Here is a 20,343-nt window from a genome sequence, read left to right as displayed (position 1 = left end):
CCTTTTGGTGTATTTTTTTGTAATTAAATTTGTATGTCAGTCACCCTCAATTTGATGTACTTTCATTCTAATTAATATAATAAATAATATATCACTGTCTCATTCCATCTTACAAAACCTTAGTGATTTCTGTACAGTCAAGTCTGTCACAAAATATTGACTGAAAATCAATCATGATATTTTTTTCTGAAAATGATTATCATATAAGCAAAGTTTTATTTTGATAAAAGTTTTTAAAGAATTAAAAATATGTTACAGCATATCAAGCTTGGAAGTCTTTGAAGACCTTAAAACACAAGAGATGACAATACTTTTAACTAATATATTTTTATTTCTGAATCAATACATAGAATTAAAAGTGAGAATTCACTAAAATCAGTATTTATATTTACAAAATGAGATGCATGCATCGACAATTTTCCTTCCAACAGAAAATTAAAGTTTGATCTGAATCTCATAATTCTTTTGTGTTTAGGCTATCACAACATCCAAAAAACTGAACATTACAGGGGAAAAGATTATAGCAAAAGTGAAAAATCTAGTACAAAAGCTAAATATCAAGGTTAACAGATAGTTTTATGTAAAAATGTGTGTACATGCAATGATAGAATAATTACCTCCATCAGAATGAAATGGATAACAAGTCTACAGAAATTCTACAACAAATCTTCAATACACATAATGGATTCCTTGCAAAGAGATGCACACAAGTAAAGCTAGAAGACAGGACATACCGCGGCCACACATAAGCTATACTTAAGGGCCACAATCAGACAATCCTTGTTTTATTCGCAAGCCCCGGCCTTTTGGTCAGCCATGCTCCTCTTGGGTGGCATGGTGTACCAAATACCGCCGGCTTATAGTAAAGGATTCCTTGCAGTGTGTATGTAAAGCATCATATTTTGGATAAATAAGGCCAATTCATAAACATTTGAAGCAGTTTCTGGTTATATAATTTTGTTCAATAATCTGGAAGCACCATTTCAATCAGCTTGATTTAATAAATCTACTAAATTTGTACAAGACTTTTCTAATTTTATTTACAAATAATAAACCGTTTGTTTTTCTCAAGATCTTCGTTGATTGGATGATGAGTTCCATTACCCATGATGCTTTGTGTGTTATTGTAGCGAGGTATTTGTTGGTTATGATTCATATTCAAATGTTATTCACAGGACTTTTGAGTATTATTCACATTAATGATTACACAGCTATACAGATGGATAAAAATGCATTGAAATCTTAGAAGGATCTGGAGGATTTGGGTCATATGTTTTGTATGAGTATCTTTATTTGAATATATATATATATGTAATTTTTACTATAGATCTAAACATGGTACTGGCCAAACATAAGTGATCTCCTCATTTAAAAAGTTTAACATTTCTATGGTCACATGTTCCTACATCCAATTTAGCACTATCTCAATTTTTTACAACCTTCCAGAATTTAAAGAAAAAAAACCCATGATCGTGCAAAAACTGAACAGGATGTACAATGAATCACTCGGTCCAATGCTTTTCTCAAAGTACAAGTCAAAAGTACTCTACATTTCATATCTTTTCCTAATAAAGATGAAATTTCTCTTTTGCTGGTGGTCCTTAACCCAAATTGCAAGACCAGGTTTGGTTAAAAAGACACTGTATTTTGCAATTAAAGGACTAATTAACCAATCAAACCTACAAAACATAGAGATGTACCATTATGTGAACTATACGCTAATACAATCATATACACTGTTCTTATAATAATTTGTCTGTCCACCCGCTCAGATTAAGATGAAGCTGTCTTTCAGATCCACATCACACACACAGTCTGTAGGTTCGGTCTCCTGTCTCCACAAGCCGGTACAGTACGGGACGTCGACAGCGTTCCAGCGGGTCACCTCCTTGTAGACGCCATGCCCCTTGCAGCGTGTTCCCAGATCCTTGTCCATCGCGAATGGGTCACACTGTACACACACTGTCTTCCTCAACTGCAGTTCATTGGCCCACTTTTTGGAGAACTCGGTGGTGTTGCAGTACAAGCTCGTGGAAACGATGGTGAATCTGGCGCAGTATCTGCAATAAAAAATGGAGTCCACTCAATAAACTGCATGCACTCATTGTGATGTATTATATAGGACTGTCTGGCTTTAAACTCGGAGCAACTATTTCTGTTAGATTGCAGGATCAAAAAGTACGAGAATAAAACTAAACACGAAATCTTAGGCTAAAGAGACAGGACAGATTAGAGATTCTGGCACGCTGCTTAATCCCTTGTTAAAGTTTCTAACCTTAGAATGAATCCTCTCCTCCCTTATAATCTAATTTCAACCACTTTTTAGATTTCTAGGGCAGACAAATTATGTACAGTCCCTTCACATTGGATTTATAATAAGAAACCTACAGCATCCAAAGAAATAAACAATTTGTACGACTAACCAAGCAGAGAACTAGGTTATGTACTTTGTAGTCAGCTCTATCCATTCATTACTGCAATTATCTATAAATACAGGTTTTTGTTAACTTGATCTCTGGGTGTTGTTGACTCAAAAGAGCCAATTATTGAAAAAATTCCCAATTTCATAACTGTTTTACAAAGAAAGGTTTTTCTTGGGATTTATTACTTTCATACTTTAGCATTGTGACAAGTAAAAAGTCACGTCCGGAGATGTTTACTTCCCATCATCAGAACCAAATATTCTTCATGCTTGAATAAACACCTTAACTCGAACCAGACACGAATGTATGGCAGATTTTTAATCCCATCTCCCTTCTTACCGGGTGTAACCTAGATACTTATCTATCAATCATAGAATTAAAAAAAAACTTGGAGTCATAAACGTGATGTCTGTTTTATTGGGTCTAATCAAGCCTTATTAACATCTGGCCTTCCACGGGATTAATCTTTAATGGTATTATTGGATACAGGGACCCAGTTTTACCCATATGCATTTAAAAGTGCACAGAAGCCTGAACACAAGAATAGCTTGTACTTTTTTAAGAAAAGAAAGTGAAAAAATAAATATCTCAGGTTACTGATCCCTGCGAATTTACTGTCCTATTAAATTAAAGTTCTCACAATCGGTCGCCATGTAGATGATACTCTGTATCTCACTTCTGTCAATCATCATTTCACGCTACACTTCAATAGATTTATTTGTGGGGTGTTCTGATGGCTTTAAGTTACGAAAGCAACAATCAAGTGAAATTAATTCTTTGTGCAACTGTCAAATTTTGTAATTGCATTCATTTTTCATACAAAGAAGATTACTAGGAAAACCGTGACCTCCTCATAAGTGAGGTGCAGTTAAGTGGACGTAATGATGGATTTGCGTGGATTGAGGGATTTTTTCTCCTTGTCAACCAGGTGTCTTGAAGATAGTCTTATGTTCCAGAGGATGCACTTATCAGTATAAAGCACCCTTTTGTCAAAGTAAAGATTACGTTGTAGAAACCTGATCAAATATTTAGCACCTGCATGTATCATTTATAAACTAGCAAAACTAATCTACGCTTCTCAAAATCATTTTTTAGCACCACCACATTTGATAATACATGTACATGTATATGATAAGTCTGCTGAGAATATTTAAAAATTCAAAATCTTTCATATTTTAATTTTTTAAATGACATAACTTGCTGTTGGATTTTGAAGATAAAAGATTTCATCATATGATTAGTAAACATTTCAGAGCCTGTTGTTATTTTTCAGTCTTATTCTGGTTTCATTACGAAGTTGGCAAGTCTAACACATTGAATTTGAATAAAGCACACAATATAAAAGCCCTGCCCAGTCTGAAATCTCTAGACAGCCTAACTTATGAAATTTGATGGAGATTGAACTAGTCTTTTGCACCATGACCACCTAACAAAGATCTACAAGGCTCAAAACATATCCTGCAGGTGCCTCCTAGCTAGAGGTTTCTGAAGTTAAAGAAAACACATATTTCACGATTCTGTGAGAAAAATACATTAATTTCTCATTTTTATCTGGAAAGCTCTTAAGATGGGAGGCTTTGAGGGGTATAACCAATGTTTATCCTATTTTCCACAACAATTACGTAAAGTAAGACTTTGAGCATAGACATTACCTACATTCCTGATCCATTCACATTCTAAGCACTGTATAATCATTCATAAGATTCAAGTGTGAAATTTACACCGATCGTGTTCCACGAGAGAGAGCAAATGATAGTTCACATCTTCTGTTATTGTAGCAATATTCAAAAGATGCTCAGTGATCAATGAAAGTAAAAATGCATGGTCAAAGAATTTGACGACACTGCAGTTATTTAACTTATTTAGCACAAACCAGAAATGAACAGTCTAAATTATCAAGAGGTTGCTACTTAAGAATTCTTTTTTTGATCATTTAAAACCTTGAAATATTTCACTCCCTTTGATGGGTATTTTTGTTTCAAATGGAAGGTACTTCAGTGCTCGACCATCAAAAACTGGCACAAAATTTAATCCCAATTAAACGTGGCATGCTATAGACAACCTCTAAACAGTGCTGAAACTTGCTGAAATTCAATACAACTATCAACACCAGTCAATTTCTTGGCTGCATGGCCTCTTTACTGGATGAGTTAATTCATGGATCAGGGTGTCGGCTTTCCCTAGGCAAATACACTCTTTGAGTAAGCAGTTCTGCCAGTAGCCCTTTCCTGATGCCCTTGGTTCCCCAGTAATTAACCTATGAGCAATACTTACCAGTTACTCGGGATGGAAGAGTCATGTTTCATTTGTGCAAAACGGGCCATTCAAGAGAAATGCCGATAAATATTGGGCTTATGTTGTGAAAGATTTCATGAATGTTTTGGGTGGAAGGTAGATTTTATATTAAAAAGTTATCCTCACACTTCCTATTTATTGACCGGTAAACTTTGGTGAAGCTTCAGAAAGATGTCTCCCAGGGAACCCTGGGACTAGAATGCGACTGTATACATTGTCTATATCTGAATCACATTGTCTGGCCAGACAATCTGTTAGTTTACCATACTTCTTCCCCCTCAAACCACCCACTGACAAATTGCTTACTGTCCTTTCTTATGGTGAAAGCAAGGCATCTCAGTTTCTTCATGAAATTGTAATCTGTTCACAATAAGGTTAATCTGAATTGAATAGGTGGCATCAATTCCTACTTCAAAATTAGAATTTGATGTTCAAAGAGAAATGTGACCTGCGAGTGTAGTTTGATATTCTGATCATTACTGTACAGGTAGGTGGACCCAAGCCCTTTGAAGTCAGTGGTTTCCAGGTGCAAAACATTATTTCAATTAACCTTGCTTAAGTTACTTTATTGTCAGTAGGTCGCAAGAAATATCTAGACTGAGAGAACCAGTTTTCACAACCCAAATCTATTTATGGTATTATGTGATGAAAAAAGTGCATCTTGAGAAATTCCATGTCCTATCTGCACACCTGGGACAAGGTAGACACAGGTAAATAACCAGGTGTAAGGATTTAGAGGTAAATACTGCTTTACCACTAATACATGGATGGGTATGGTCTACAGACAAAATGATCAAAGCAAGGTACCCAGTGTGATCCAAGTAATCTGCAAAGAATAGGGAAACATGTGGTCCATCTTTACTAGTAACCTCAGAAGATATTACTTACGCTAATCTAGTTGGGACTTCATTGCTCAGGCGGTTTTCTATAAGGTTCCTTCTTATATCGTGTCTCATGCTGTATTGACTGCTTGTTCTCCATCTTCCAAACTCTGCTGGTAAAATATTTCCAACTTCTGCAAAAGGCAAGAGAGTTCATTTCATTATTATGTATACTTAAAGAAATCTTGAGGATGAATCATATTTTAAATATCTTTACATTACCAAAATATATTCACAAGGTACTTTTTAAAAATCTGAACAACGGAAGTGACACACTCTCAGAGTAAACATACGTTAACCAATTTAAACTTGCACTATAATCCATCTTTTTGCCATTGAAGGCTGGTTTTACTTTATAGCGCACGTAGCCTCTCTTAATAATAAAACTAGTAACACTTTTATTATCAAAGAAATATAGTTTTATTTTTGCTTAACTTCTTATAAATTTTTACAAGAGTACAGTAACTTTCTGTTACACAGATATTTAACTCCAACGGGAGACACACATGTTGTCTGTATTCATTACAACAAAACAAACACAGGCACCAAGAGGGGTCAAAAGGGAGATAACTTGTTTCATATATCTGACATTTATTACTTCCCCTGCATTCTGATAAATTGTTCCAAATGAGGATTATTTTGCATTGCAGCATGCAGTAGTTAAAGCCCTCTAAGTCTGATGACTGTTTGCACATTGTTTCATGACAGGATTTTGTGAATGGGGAGTGTCAAGAGGCCTCTTTTTCGGGACCCATGACACTCGGCGTGCGAGAAGATGTAAACAATAAGTGTCAGTAATTCCATATTTTCCTCTCTGTTTTTCACACAGAGCTCAGTCTCATATTATCAGGAGGGATTATTTTTCAAAAGTAAAAATGAAAGATGCTTATCAGGTAAAATAAGACGGAAAATACGCAAACCACCATGTCAAGAAGTCTGGCATTTAATCTACTACCAAAAATGTAACATTACCTCCCAAATAGTGCAATTTTCACAAAAATGAATATTTGTTTTGGGAAACATTAAGCAAAAAAGTCCTAATGATGAATTCATTGAAATCAGTTTGCGGAAGTAGTGTATACGTTTTATACTGACATAGAAGTCCTTAGAAGGGTTCATTTGTCCAGATCACTTTCTAGCATTATATAAATACCTCAAAAATGATGCATGAACAATGTCATTGTTTATTCAACAAAAGCAAATTCTCATGCTGAGAAGGTAACAAAATCAGCAGTAAGTACAGGGGTCTAGGCTCTATTCATGATTTCGTTACAATGGTGCATGAGAAAAAGTGTTCCACTCAGCAAGTGCATTCCTGAATAAGGAGTCATCTATGTGTTTGTAAATATACCCCATTGTCAAGCCTCATCAAGCGGGTTATTTGACTCAGTAAACTTCAAAGTTGCAAATATACTAGGCCCCCAAAATGTAGAAGAAATAAAATCTTAGCTGGATGTCTAATTGGGCTGACTACTTGTAATTTTGTTTGTGCTCTGTATGATAATGAGGTCTCTCTCTCTAGGGTGAGCTGGTAACCAATGAGAGGGGAGGTGGATTATCAACACGGTCCCCGATAGTCACCAGGGAACAATACTTATAATAACTCAGGCTATGTGCAGAAAACAAACATTTCAAGCCCCCTCTCCCCAAACTTCTCTCAATTTGACAGTCTGAACAACCAAAGAGTTCAAGACTGAATAAATTTCCCAAGAGCTAATTTCATGCAAAATAACGGTACAGAATTTAAAAAATTTAATTTACCTCTTTACATTTCAACAAATACAATTTTCTTCCTGTTGGTTTCTCTCTCTGCTTATAAAAGGGGTAGTTAAGTTTTATTAAGCATATAAGACAAAAATTAAAATCTTGATTTATTTAGGATCCTAATATTTTCTTAATAGAAAAAGCTGTTCTAAAGAGGAGATTTAGGGGTTGGATGTCTAGCATCCTGCATTGTATAAATAATTACTACCGTGACACTATAGCAAAATTTAGACTACTGGACTTTAACTAACAATAACTTTAATTTAGAAAAGAAAGACAGAGAGCAAGCTGTATCCCGCACAGGTCAAAAGATCAGGCCAGAAGTATTAAACTGTAGCTACTATAAACCACTTCATCACTAAGTACAATTGTAATATAAATCACTTCTATTATGTATAAAGAGAACAGCTCTCCTTGTTCACAGGAAACATACACTTACATCTACAAATATTTATCCTTTGGTTTCTACATTACCTTTTCTTACATAGGAATTCAAATTTCGTTTGGGAAATAAAGTTGATTGAGTACATAGACAAATAGTGAAAAATCCAGAGAAAATGGGAAGAATCTCAAACTTTTTCATGTCTGTATCACACTCACTAAGCCAGGAAAATGCCAGAAAATCTAGCTATTACTCAGATTAAGGGGAGATTATTGGGTATTACTCAACTAAGATTATCTCCCCTAGTGGGAGAATCAATTACAAACATTGTAGTTAAAGCAATTTACTTCTTTCAAAAAAGATATCCCAATAGGATATTTTTTTCAGCTTTAATATAAACAAAAATTCTTTCAACAAAACAGCATGTCAATATTCAAAGACACACTGTATATTTAATATTAATACATCAACTTGTGACCTGTAATTCAAAACCAGGTGTCACTTGAATTTTGAACAATGGCAATGTATGTGACAATATTGCCAACCTGGGTTAACCTATTTTAGAATTTTCTTTGATGTTATGTGCAGCTCATTGCATGCACACAGGTACATGGATCAAATGCCATATATCTCATACAAAAGTTAAGTGCAGACCATTTAGAAGTCTATGAAAACTCTATCAAAGTTTTAAAAGGGTGTTTTAGGAGTAATTATAAGGGTCATATTCTACAAAGTATTAAAATGCTGATACCAATCTGAGGGCTTCCACTAAAGTACATTAAAAGAGACAGAGACAAAGATAAACAACAGATTATGAACCTAACAGCTTAACATGAACACTCTAACACAGCCTTGTTCATAAGGGGATCATAACTGACTTCAAACAAAGCTCAAAAGATAAAAGGATAATGTTACAAATCTAAAACTTCTTATAACTTTTCAACATACAATAAACCATGGGGGCCATACATTAGCTCATTCAAAGTAAATGAGTTTCATTGTTATATTGTTTGCCCCCTTTTGACCCCGAAGTATGAATTTCAAACATAATGATTACCCTATTGGTGTGACAATTATGCCTTTTTTTTCTCTTTCATTCACAAAATATTTCTTATCTTCTTTATCACATTACCACATTACGGCTCTTTAATAGTTCGACAGTGTACTTTATAACTGCTTGAAAAACATTCTTCATTTTACGGGATATATCACTTTTAAATATTTTACCCAAGTAAATTATGAGATCATCCAGCAGTATTTGTAATGTAAATATGAAAATATTTCACAAAAATATTAAGGTATGAAGAAAACCACAAAGCTTGACCTGCGGGCCATCTTTTAAATCCTCATTATAAACCGCACATCACTGGTCTGGGGTAGAGCATTTATTATTGTCTAGTCTGTCAAACACCTTCATACAGGCTACCTACCACAAAACCGCCACTTTTACTTGTCAGAGATGATCTCACAAAGGTGAGAGATAAAGAAAAACCTCCAGACTGGAAGTTGTGGTGTGTTAAACTGTTGATTTGTACTGGGGTAACCTTCACTGTTAAATATCATAGTGACCGCCATGCACATTAATGTGCCATAAAAATAATAGTGTATAGAACAACTGGTCATTTATCATCGAGAACCAGATTAGGACAAACTGTTTTGTACTAAGGGTTTAACCTTGAGTGGATGAAAGCCCTCATAATTCAAGGGCAAGGAAAGAAATGTGAAGCTGACAAGGTACTAATTAGGGCAACAATTAATGTATGATTAATTGTCATGCTCTGTACTACTGGTAATATAAGGCAGCAAATATTTTTGTTCCTTCCTCAGCACTTTGTCACATGTTAAATATCAATACCTTAAATATCAGCATTTTTTATCAAAGACTTATAAGTTTGAAAAACCTATAAATGTTACCGGTTATTCATTATACTTTAATTGTGAATCCTATGTGAATTGTGTTTGAACTGTAGTAAAATAAGAAGAAATGGTGATCTAGTATGAAATAAATCTTCAAGGTTTGATGACCAAACTAAAATTTAAAAAATCCAGATTGAAGATTGATGATGCAGCCATCTATACTGTAGGCATCAACAAAACACCAAGTTATTCTAAAGATCAACCTAATTTGACCTTGCACAACCTCAGATCTTACTGAGAATAGATGTCCAGGTGCTCCACAGAAACTGGAAATGGGCCTTATTCAGTAAGTATACTGCTAACTCATTCATTGCCTTATCACCAGTGTATTGCCAGAGTATAATTGCAGGAAATATGATTTACTATAGCCTAATTGGAGATCTTATCAGCACAATTATCATTCATAAAATTTTACAGTCAGTGAAATGTGATGCCAAAATGGTTCATAAAAATCTCTAATCATGAGAACATAATTTTTAAATGTCATTCATAAAATATAATTTCTTTTGTTCCAGTAAAAATGCAGTTCAGGGGTGACCTATAGCAGAAACCATCTGTACAAGTTTGTTCATGGCTTGGGATTTGTTTTGCTCCTGTTTACCAGTTAGTTCTGCTAGTATCCACCTGTTTCCTTTTTTGTTCATCAGGATTCTCCCTCACGTTACAGCGTTTTCTATGCTTGAGGGTTTCTTTTGCTTGTTTTTGATAGAGTTTCTTGATACTTCATTTGGCAAAACACCGCCACTATCTATGTGAATTAAGGGAACCCTTTTTTTAAGAGAGGGTTGATATTCTTCAATAATGCCATTACAGTGAGCCGAAGACCACACAGGTTTTACTGTTCGTCTAACTGTTTAGCACTGTTCATTTATCACCTCTATCAATCATTGCCATGGCTATTTAAAACAGTTCATTTAATGCTACTTCATTAATAATGGCATATTTTATTGCCATGTGTCACTAAAAATGATTTTTCTTCCTAATAACATAATTTTTGTCCCAAGTTCTTAGTGCTAGCTTGTCACACTTGAGCTTTGCTTCCCTACATCTTGGAAAGTAGTCCCCCCTTCCCCCTCTTTTTTCCACTGTTTACCACTACATGTTCCTAAGTATAGCCTGATAAAATAATAAGTATCAACACATGCACTGATGCATAATGATTGACCTGGTTATTATGATGTTCAAAACTGGCTAAAGATGTGGTTGTATTAAATCAAATCAAAGAGAGCAAGAGGCTATGAGCAAAACACTCCATTGGCATCAACCACAGAGAGGAGGCGGAAACAACTGGTCTACTGAATACGTCAGAATCAAAAATGAAATCATTTTCTTCATTAGAGGCGGGCAGCTGCGTCTGGCTTTCACACAGGGGGGTGTCCTCTCTCAATTATTGGTAGCTTAGCTCACATGTAGCCAGAGTGTTTGGACTGAATTCTTCCCAGACAAGAGCCCCTGTCATAATCAGTGTACAAGATGTTGATAATGGGAAACAAGACCTGGTACACAAAAACAGAGGGGAATCGAAGAGACGGCAACTGCCAAACACTCTACACTGAACACTCTACACAGAGTGACTTGTTCCTCTTTCATAATATGTCTGTAATTTCCGTGGCTCCTTCATTCATTCATTCCTATCAGTTTGTGCATATTGAACTCCATGGGAGATTTGCTCAATGTTTATGAACCTTGTTGTGAATTAATTTTGAGTATGCCTTTACAATACATAATGATATTCATGCAATAAAGAGGATACACAGGAACTGTTGTAGTAATACGGTCATGCTCCAAAGAGAATTCAATGATCTAGAAAAGAGAGCAGTTACTTGACTGATAATCATAGCTTCATGTTGCACTCAATAAGGTAAAAGAGAGTTTAGAATCAAATTTAAATGAATCATTACTTGTCACGAGTTGGTTGATAGATGAACTCATAAACTTCATTGATAAAAGAAGAGGAGAGGACAAACAACAGATATTTTTCGGAAGTGAAAATGTACCTTTATTAAAATTCTTGATTCCATAATAAAGTCAGTGTAAGTTACAAGTACTTTAGTAAGACACAGTTACCGAGTACTACTGTACTGCGCAGTTGTAACAACACCACCTGCCTCTCAGAGACTTATCCCTATAATTTGGAACTGCTGTAATTCATTATTCCTGTAATTTTTTCATTCACATTCCTAACATCAAAGTGATCTAAGGATTGGCAATATTTAATAACTCCAAAGACCCAAGTCATCCTATTGGGAGCCATAGGATAAAAACAGGGACTGATGTCAAACTGTTAAATGTGTATCTGAAGCCTCCCATCGAGTTCAAAATCAGTTGCTTGAACTCTTTCTTAAATGTTAAGCGGAGGGTTATCAGGCTCTTGTGTCGGGATCTTTTGCATCAATACTTACAGCAACCCAGATATCTACATCTAGGTCAAACTGTGCCACGGAGTAAACTACAGTACTGCAATGAACTCAATGGACATGCTTAATGGGAAATTCTTCAGAATGCGTAAACATCTCATTTATTTAGGATTCAATGTTTGTTTCCCATCTACTGGTAAACAAGAGGCTATTTTTTGAGAGTTTTAAAATGTAAACAAGAGAGATACAGCTGTTTCCCTGTTAACTGATAAGGAAAATGAATAAAGATAAAAAAATTTGAATACTCTTGCTTTGATAAATTGGAGTATGACACAGTTTTCACATTTTGTTTGCTTCCTGATCGACCAAAAAATGAGACAGATACTCACATGGACAATTATGTAACTGTAGATTCCTTATTTAAAATAAACGATAAATCTGCGATTCCATTATTTTGTATCAAATCGAGAGAATATAAAATAATGAGCACCAAACTTTTAATATAATATCATATATATTGTAATTTTTTGAAAATAAAAGCAAGTTTTTAAAATCGTGAGATTTAAAATCACCGAGGATTTTTTGCAGATACTAATTCTTCACATTTAATTAGGAATCTACAGTCCCTCATGCTTGTATCATTAAACAAGGACTTACCCCCAAGTTCTTTCCCTCTGAATTCTACCGACTGGACAGCAAAGCACTGGTCACCGACACAGGCCCGCTTCTCATGGAGCACGGGGCACCGTTTCCCGCCATTCTGTCTGTGTCGCAGCACCTTCCTCTTCCTCCGCTGGGTTCCGTACCCACAGGTCTCGCTGCACTTACTCCATGACCCCCACTCATCTACCAAACAGTCTTTACCTATGATGAAAAAGATTGGATTCCATATAATACCCATAACAGTGACATGTATTCAAATGTGACATTCTTTTGAAATGCATGTATTTCAATAGCAAACACGCTTATAATGAATTGACACTTGCAGCGAAGTGATTTTCATTCCCCATGACTTTATTACATTTTGTAAACTTGACGGATATAACGAATTACACTTATAATAAAACAAAATTACATAATTATAAAAGTGTTTTTCTGTACTACAGATCTTATTCAACCAATAGTTACAAATAACACAACATGACACGTTCACTTTGATGGGAACTCTTTGGACCCCATAGTTGGTACCATTCGCAACTTTATGTAGAAGGAAAATTGTAGTGAGAAAGATTCATGAATCCGATTTGTAGAATATTGTACTAAAAATGTAAGGAGTTCCATTGATTTAAAAAATCAAAACTGTGATTAGCTGACAATACAATAGATATGTTCATAAGCTTTAAAAATAAATAATTCCAAATCAAAACTTGCAGGTTCGGGTGGGTTAATCTGCTTATATTTACAAAGTTACTTATTTGTGATTTAGTTACTCCAGTAACCTTTATATTACTATAACCTCTCTATGTCAAGATTTAACAGGCCAGGTTGGCATCGGTTGATTCGTGAGTATAAATATAGACATAATCTGACTGGAAAGTTGAGAAATATTGGTGATTTTATTTCTTAGCCCTCTGATTTTCTTCTTTGATACACACTGAAATAAATTCAAGTTTCCTTCCTTTCACTTTTGTCCCACTGAGTAATGTCAAACAGCAACCTTTGAATCCTGGTGAAACCAGGTCACATCGTAAGTTTGATCCTAGATCCAATTTACCTACAGATCCACAGGTAATGAATACCTAATCATGCTTAACAGCGGGAGACTGGGGTAAGAATTAACTTCTCAATCAATGTGAAATAATCAACTAATCATTATACTGTGGTACATAACCCAAACAGGTGTTGTATCTGACGAAGCATAGACCCTTTAAATGTGGACCACAATCTTGGAGGACAGCGTAATCTCAGAGGACAGAGACAGTACGGCAGGATCATCAAGGGCTAACAAAGGGCTCACGAAGGGCTGAGGACTTTTGGATTTTATTTCCTTGTCTTTTTATCAGTGACTTTTAGGTCTGGGAATTTTTACTTGCAGAATTCCCACCGCCTGATGAAAGTTGCTACTGACAGTCTATAGAGGTGTTAATCCTTCATGATAAGGCCTACACTGTGTTTACACAACAGAGGTGATAACATGTTTTACACTGCTGCAAGAGGCTTTTGGCTCAAGGAAGAAAATCCTAATCAAGGAGCACAAGTATCTACATTTTCAACTTTATTGCATTACTATTGGAATCAAAATTCCTTGTTTAACATTCTTCTCTCAATATTTCACAATTTATAATTAGATATTAGGCTTTCCATTGCAGCAAGAGTCTTTAGAAAAATCCTAAAAATGGGAAGTAACTCTTCACATTTTCAACTCAATGAAGTAAGAACTTCTTGTAACTTATATATGACATTACAGTTTTCAACTAAGTTAAACTGGCTAAACAATACAATACGTTGTTTAACGAGTATTCGTTCCAAACTATGGCACCATAGCAAACCCTGAACCTAGTCAGGAGTCTCTTTTTTTTTATAACTTTTGAACTCTTTCAATTTTAAATTTACTGAATCTTGACTCAATACATTGATTTTTGAAATATCTGCATATCATTTAAAATGCAGGTTTGTGGGAAAGCCAATTATCTAACCACCAACATTGAGATGGCCAGCAATTCACTCCAATTCAAAAAGTTATTCTCAAGTTACAAAGAAAAAAAGAATGTGCCCAGTAGGTGACAGATTATTGCACATTGGAGACGAAAACTGAGAAGCAATTCATTTCATTTCAATTCGTCTAGAAAAATACAAAGATATACCCTGAACCATCTCTCAAAGTCAGACAGTTATTTTGAATATCTATGGATTTGATTTTTTTTCTTTTGGGGGGATGTTCAGAGTTTATAAAACATGTTGGAAAATGTCTACATTTCTATATTTTTACTTTTAGCTTTTAACATTCCTGGGAATCTGTCAATCAACAAACCTTTTTTCAAAGGTAACATTTTTATCTGAGGCTTCTCTCCTGTTTCAGCTAAGTTATCCTTCCCTTGGCTTTCCCACCCCATGCTTTCAAACAATTAACAGCTGATTGACTTTAAAGTAGGGGTCAGAGAAATTCCATTCTGGCACACTGGCATGATTAGCTATCATTATGCTAGATTTGTCATGCTCAATACCCTCCTTTGAAAGAGGACTGAAAGAAGAAAATGGTAGTGATTTTCTGGTCAACTGCAAGGTTAAATGCATTAAGTTTTCCTGCAATGAATCATTCTTAATCCAGATGTGCAGATATGTCCAATTTAAAAAAAAGGAATGGAGAGAAGCCAGACAATAATACATCATTATTCTACTTAAAAATGTCTCAAGATGCGTGTATGAGAGGAAAGCAAACACAGAAATAGAACAGTCTGATGGAACAATTCAAGGGAGGGAAAATTTGGGAGCTTTGTTTTGAGGGGCGTACTAGTTTGACACGTTTCTGCATAACCCTGTGTTACAGTGGGTTCACGACAGAAGACATTAAGATAACCCCCAATACAGACAGGTGTGTTTAGGTAAGGAGACAAAAGGATTAATCAGAACAGTTCAAAGGAAACCTGTGATTTTGCCAACAACAACCCGAGCAGAGCCTGCTGTTTTTACACGACCTGAGCAAATATTATCATAACCTAGTACTTGTATACAAAGGACTGATCAGTCCATGTACAAACCGACTTGATTGACTCAATTAAACACAGTTACTTAATGCTCTCAAGTACTCCTCGCTAGTCACACTCCATTCATATCATGGCAACAGCTGGAATTGGAGAACAACCAGTGACTCCAGTTTTTCTTACCTTTAAATCCATGTACAAATTATAATTACTTGTATCTACTTTTTAGCACTATTTAGCACTATTTAGCATATATCGTTACTTTGTCAATTATTAACCCTGATTCCTACTCTCTTGATTTTCTAATGCTGGAATGCTGATATATCTATTCAAGTTAAAGTAAGAATCATTCAGCATTGATGCTGTTTTTATCCATGTATGCTTCACTTCATTTTATGCTGATAGGCAGACATGCTGTATTATTATATGAACAGTCATCAAACAAGCTGACAAACATGGGGTCTAACAACATACAAAACACCTCATGAATGCAGCCTGGTCAGACAGAAAATCCGATCCCGCAGAACCTTACCCCGAACATATCCCCCACTGATGAGAGGGTCCGAACAATGATGGGACTAATCAACCAGAAGGACTCAAATCTTCGGGGCCTGATCTTTTTTTGTGCACTATTTCTAAGGAAGCAGGATGAATGATGTTATTTATGGTCAATAGTTAGGTAAAACGACAGTTTGTCTCAATAGAGGTTGGCTTTAGGAAGATTTATTTCATAAACCTTTAATCCTTGTTGCTTGTGCCATAAACGACAATCTGCAAAAGCCATGCACCCTGAATTCAACTTTATTTCAACAACAGAAGTCATGGTGCCCTCAGTTTTTTTAACTTGAGTCGTCACTACTGATAACTTTTCCTCCACTAGTCATGTGGTTTATGATGCAGTTTATTGCAAAAAAACAAACAGGTGTGAGAAGCACCACCTGATTATTCCAGATCACCACGGACACCTAATTTAACTAAAAAACACCATTACCTCTGTTACCCAGAACTACACAAGGTGATCTGTTAGGTAATTAGTTTCACCATTAAACAGGTGCACAACACACTAAAAGATATTATAGATTGGATTTTTGGGTAAAGATACAAAAAGTCAACTGTTAAAGAGATTATAAATTTTAAATAATTTATGGGAACTTTCACTCTTTATACATCTCTTGTTTCAGAATAAATTCTTTCCAAATAGTTAAAATAAAAGTGACATTTCTTTCAAACAAAGAAGTTATTGATGGAAGATTTTAAAAGGAAAGGCAGTATTTCAGTCTCGTCAGTATTTATATTATACTACAGTCATGATGAAAAGCAGCACTAAAGTGTCCACTCAGGACCAAGGTAACCAAATCTAAGAGGTTGGTCTCAAAGGTTCAATTGTATTTCTCCCCCTTACTAATAAATTAATGTAGATTGACTCATTATCTTTGTGTTTGTCCTTTAAGAATCCATTAGACTTCATTCCAGCCTGGCAGTGACAGATAGTGGCAGAAGTCAAGAACTGTTAACACAAACTATTTGATTACACACCCAGTCCTTCTCTTCAATGTCAAAATAAAAAAAAGAGTTTGACCAAGCGGTCGTCCCACAGCAATGAAATCAATTTGCCATCGCTATTCTATACACAGGGTGTCACCATGATGGGAGATGCCTATCTTTTTCAGGCCCATCATTAGGTTAGCCAAGGGGCATCATTCGGCCCTTTACTTTTATCTGTCCACACACACCGCATTTATCAGATACATGCGATGCTCAAAATAAAAAATTCAATTGATCAAGTTCTCTGGTCGCATCATTCATCACACTCGAAAATAAAAATCTGACAGTTTATTAACATAAAATTAAAAGAATGTTCAAATTACAAGCCACCTGAGTCCAGAAATCTGAATTGTGGCCATAATGATGTCTCCCCCTTTCAAGAGTGTGGACAATTTAACAGGCCATCATGAAGGACTGGTTCAAATAAGAATTCATATGTTAATCCATTTGCCTTGACTTGAACTTTAAAACATTATCTTTTAAAAAAATTTATAACATGCCATAAAAATGAATGCATATGACCAAAACGCAACATTCTTTCCGTCCATAACATAATAATTTTGAGCCACTATATAGAGAACCATGGGTCATAAAGAATGGGTAAAATATACTGCTTAGAGACAATGTGTATGATTAAAAAGCAATTGCCAGACAATCTATCCCTCCTGGCAAAACAACTTCAAAATTCTGAAAATGCTCTGAAGGGGGTGGCGGTGAGGTAAGATAATAGTGCTGAAGATCACAGGGTCGGCTTAGTTACTGGCTTGGAATCATTGCAAATAATTAAAGAGTCACCCGATCTGACCTAATAAATGGATTCCCCTCTAATAGATACCCTGGTGAAAGACCGTAAGATCCTTAATTACCCTCCAGACTGCAACTGTTCATCCTTTGGGTCACTGAGTTGTCAAATCAGGTTAACATAATTAGTCTTGACTGTCTGACAGAAAATATATGCATAGTGTCTATCCTAAATCTTCAACAGCATGGCAGCATTTAATGTATTTTTAATAGTTTATTTCTTTTTTCAATTAAGACTTAATACAGAACATTTTGAAGGAAAAAATTGACCTAGAACTTTCATCTTTTATCAAAATCTTCTTCAAACATGTCTGAAACACAAGAATCTCAAAACAGTGTGGAGAAAAAAAACATGGCAGGTCTCTGTGAAAGAGTTCTCTGACTGCTCTGTTACCAGCTCCTCTATCAGTAAAAACAGCCACACAGACATGGCCTAGTTCTGTGGTGAATGGTCAGGATAATAGCATCTCTGAGATCTCCCCCTACTATCAGGGTCGGTGGTTCTATCAGCACTGGTTAGGGGGTCAATGATTCTTGCTTTATAACAAGCTGAGCAACCTTCCAAAATCAGCTACACACTCCATCAATCAAGTGTTTAATAAGATTCTTCGAACTTTTGTGGCCAATAGATTACGTCATAATCAAGGAAAAGAAAAAAAAATCTAAGGAATTTGGTTCCATTACTCAACCTTTTTAGAAATTGGAGGAAGCAATATTTCACTGCATAATCACAGAAACGGGAAGACACTTCTTTGTGTGGATTATTTCATTGTTAGGTAACAGGTTAGACACATTGAAGAAAAAATTATCTAGTGTAAACATTGCAGAGAAGAGATTTTTGTGCAAGTTTGACATTTAATTTAGGAGATCAGGGCACATAACAACTGGTTTTGGACTTACTGCAGTCTTGGCATGATAAATGCCTCTTCACTTTGTATTTGAACTAAAACAAAAATTTTATGATGTTTACAGTGTACTTGGTTCAAAGAAAGGGTAGATAACAGGCAACCATTAAACTGTTGACCAATTCCACATTTTACAAATCCCCTTCCTCAAGAACACACAAGAAAAATTACTATTGTTGGGGAGGTCAGAAAAAAAAACCCTAAAAAGACGCACAAAATAATTCCAGTCTAGTGGAGCCATTGCCAAGGGATATATTAAAGGGTCTGGGTTGGTTATACCTGGGCAGTTAAATCTCTATCAATACAGAGCCACCCCGTGTGAATATTAGCAAACCTGCTGGATAATCATATTTTTCACAGCGAAAGTTGAATGTGGCACACAAAGCCAGTGTGTATTGATACATACAACAGTGACATCCCCAGTGTCTCTGAATGGCAAGGATCAGCCCCCAGTCTCAGCCCAGCTAAACACACAGCCCTGGGTCAGGATTGTCGGTAATAAACCTCTAAATTAGCACTCTTTGTGTGGTAATCTACTGCCGACCTCACTTGCCCTCCAGAAAAATTCTTAATTTTGGGTTCAGATTTCTCCAATAATTAAATTCTTTGAAATGGGTAAACAAATTGTACCATGGTAGGAAAAGGCACTAGATTTACTTTCTGTAGCCTATCATTATCTTAATGCTAATCTGAGGAGCTTTTGGTTAGCTTTATCTTACATGCACAGATGTTGATAATTCTACAAGTTGCTAGGCAACATATTTTGGTAAGAAATTACCTGAGCATGTCTGTGTGTAGTCGATGCAGCAGTCGCCCATAGTGACACATTCCTGGTCACAAAAACATCTTTCTTGCTTATTGTCATTATCCATTCGGGGTCCATGAGCAAAGCATGTATTATTTCGGCCCGGGCAGCAATAGCGGGCCTCGGCGCAAGTCCTGAAAGCTGAAACTGCCCCACTGAAATACACCACGCACAACACAAATCCAACCAAAAGAAGCCCACTTTTCCCCATCATGTCTATCACTGAGCGAGAAACAAAATGAAAGCTACGACTTCCACAAGATTTGTGAGATGCTGTTCCTTCTCCCCTCAGCAGCGCTGTTGGTTTGCGCGAGGTCTGCTACACACTGCCACGCGCTAAGGTTTTAATTCCCCCACTGCTGCCGATCCGAGTGCCTCGCCGAATGAAGGGGAAACTCTCAAAGTTACCGCCACCAACTAGAACGAATGATTCACACCTATAGTATAAATATTTTCATTTAATGTTTAATTATTCTCTCGTTAGATCTTAGTACTAAAGATGCGAAAACCCGTCAGACTATATAAGCTGCGAACTTATGAATATTCATGACCATGCTTAATTTTATGGGGTCACAGGTAACCGCGCACCTTGCGAGTGGCATACCCTTTACTCAGTGTCAACATAAT

General features: G+C 35.9%; 1 protein-coding gene across 1 annotated transcript; it reads right to left on the bottom strand.

Moving 5' to 3' along the window:
* Positions 1-308: 308 nt before the first annotated feature.
* LOC105340061 (somatomedin-B and thrombospondin type-1 domain-containing protein) lies at positions 309-20,214 on the bottom strand. The gene is made up of 4 exons (XM_011445898.4): positions 19,690-20,214; positions 12,677-12,883; positions 5,607-5,733; positions 309-2,060 (listed from the first exon to the last, which is right to left on the bottom strand). Exons 1-4 carry the CDS (start codon positions 19,928-19,930, stop codon positions 1,769-1,771), a joined length of 867 nt encoding a protein of 288 aa, XP_011444200.1. The 5' UTR covers positions 19,931-20,214; the 3' UTR covers positions 309-1,768.
* Positions 20,215-20,343: the final 129 nt, after the last annotated feature.

This window comes from Magallana gigas, chromosome 3, assembly GCF_963853765.1.
Source record: "Magallana gigas chromosome 3, xbMagGiga1.1, whole genome shotgun sequence".
NCBI classification, from domain to species: domain Eukaryota; kingdom Metazoa; phylum Mollusca; class Bivalvia; order Ostreida; family Ostreidae; genus Magallana; species Magallana gigas.
This window is presented reverse-complemented; position numbering and strand designations above follow the sequence as displayed.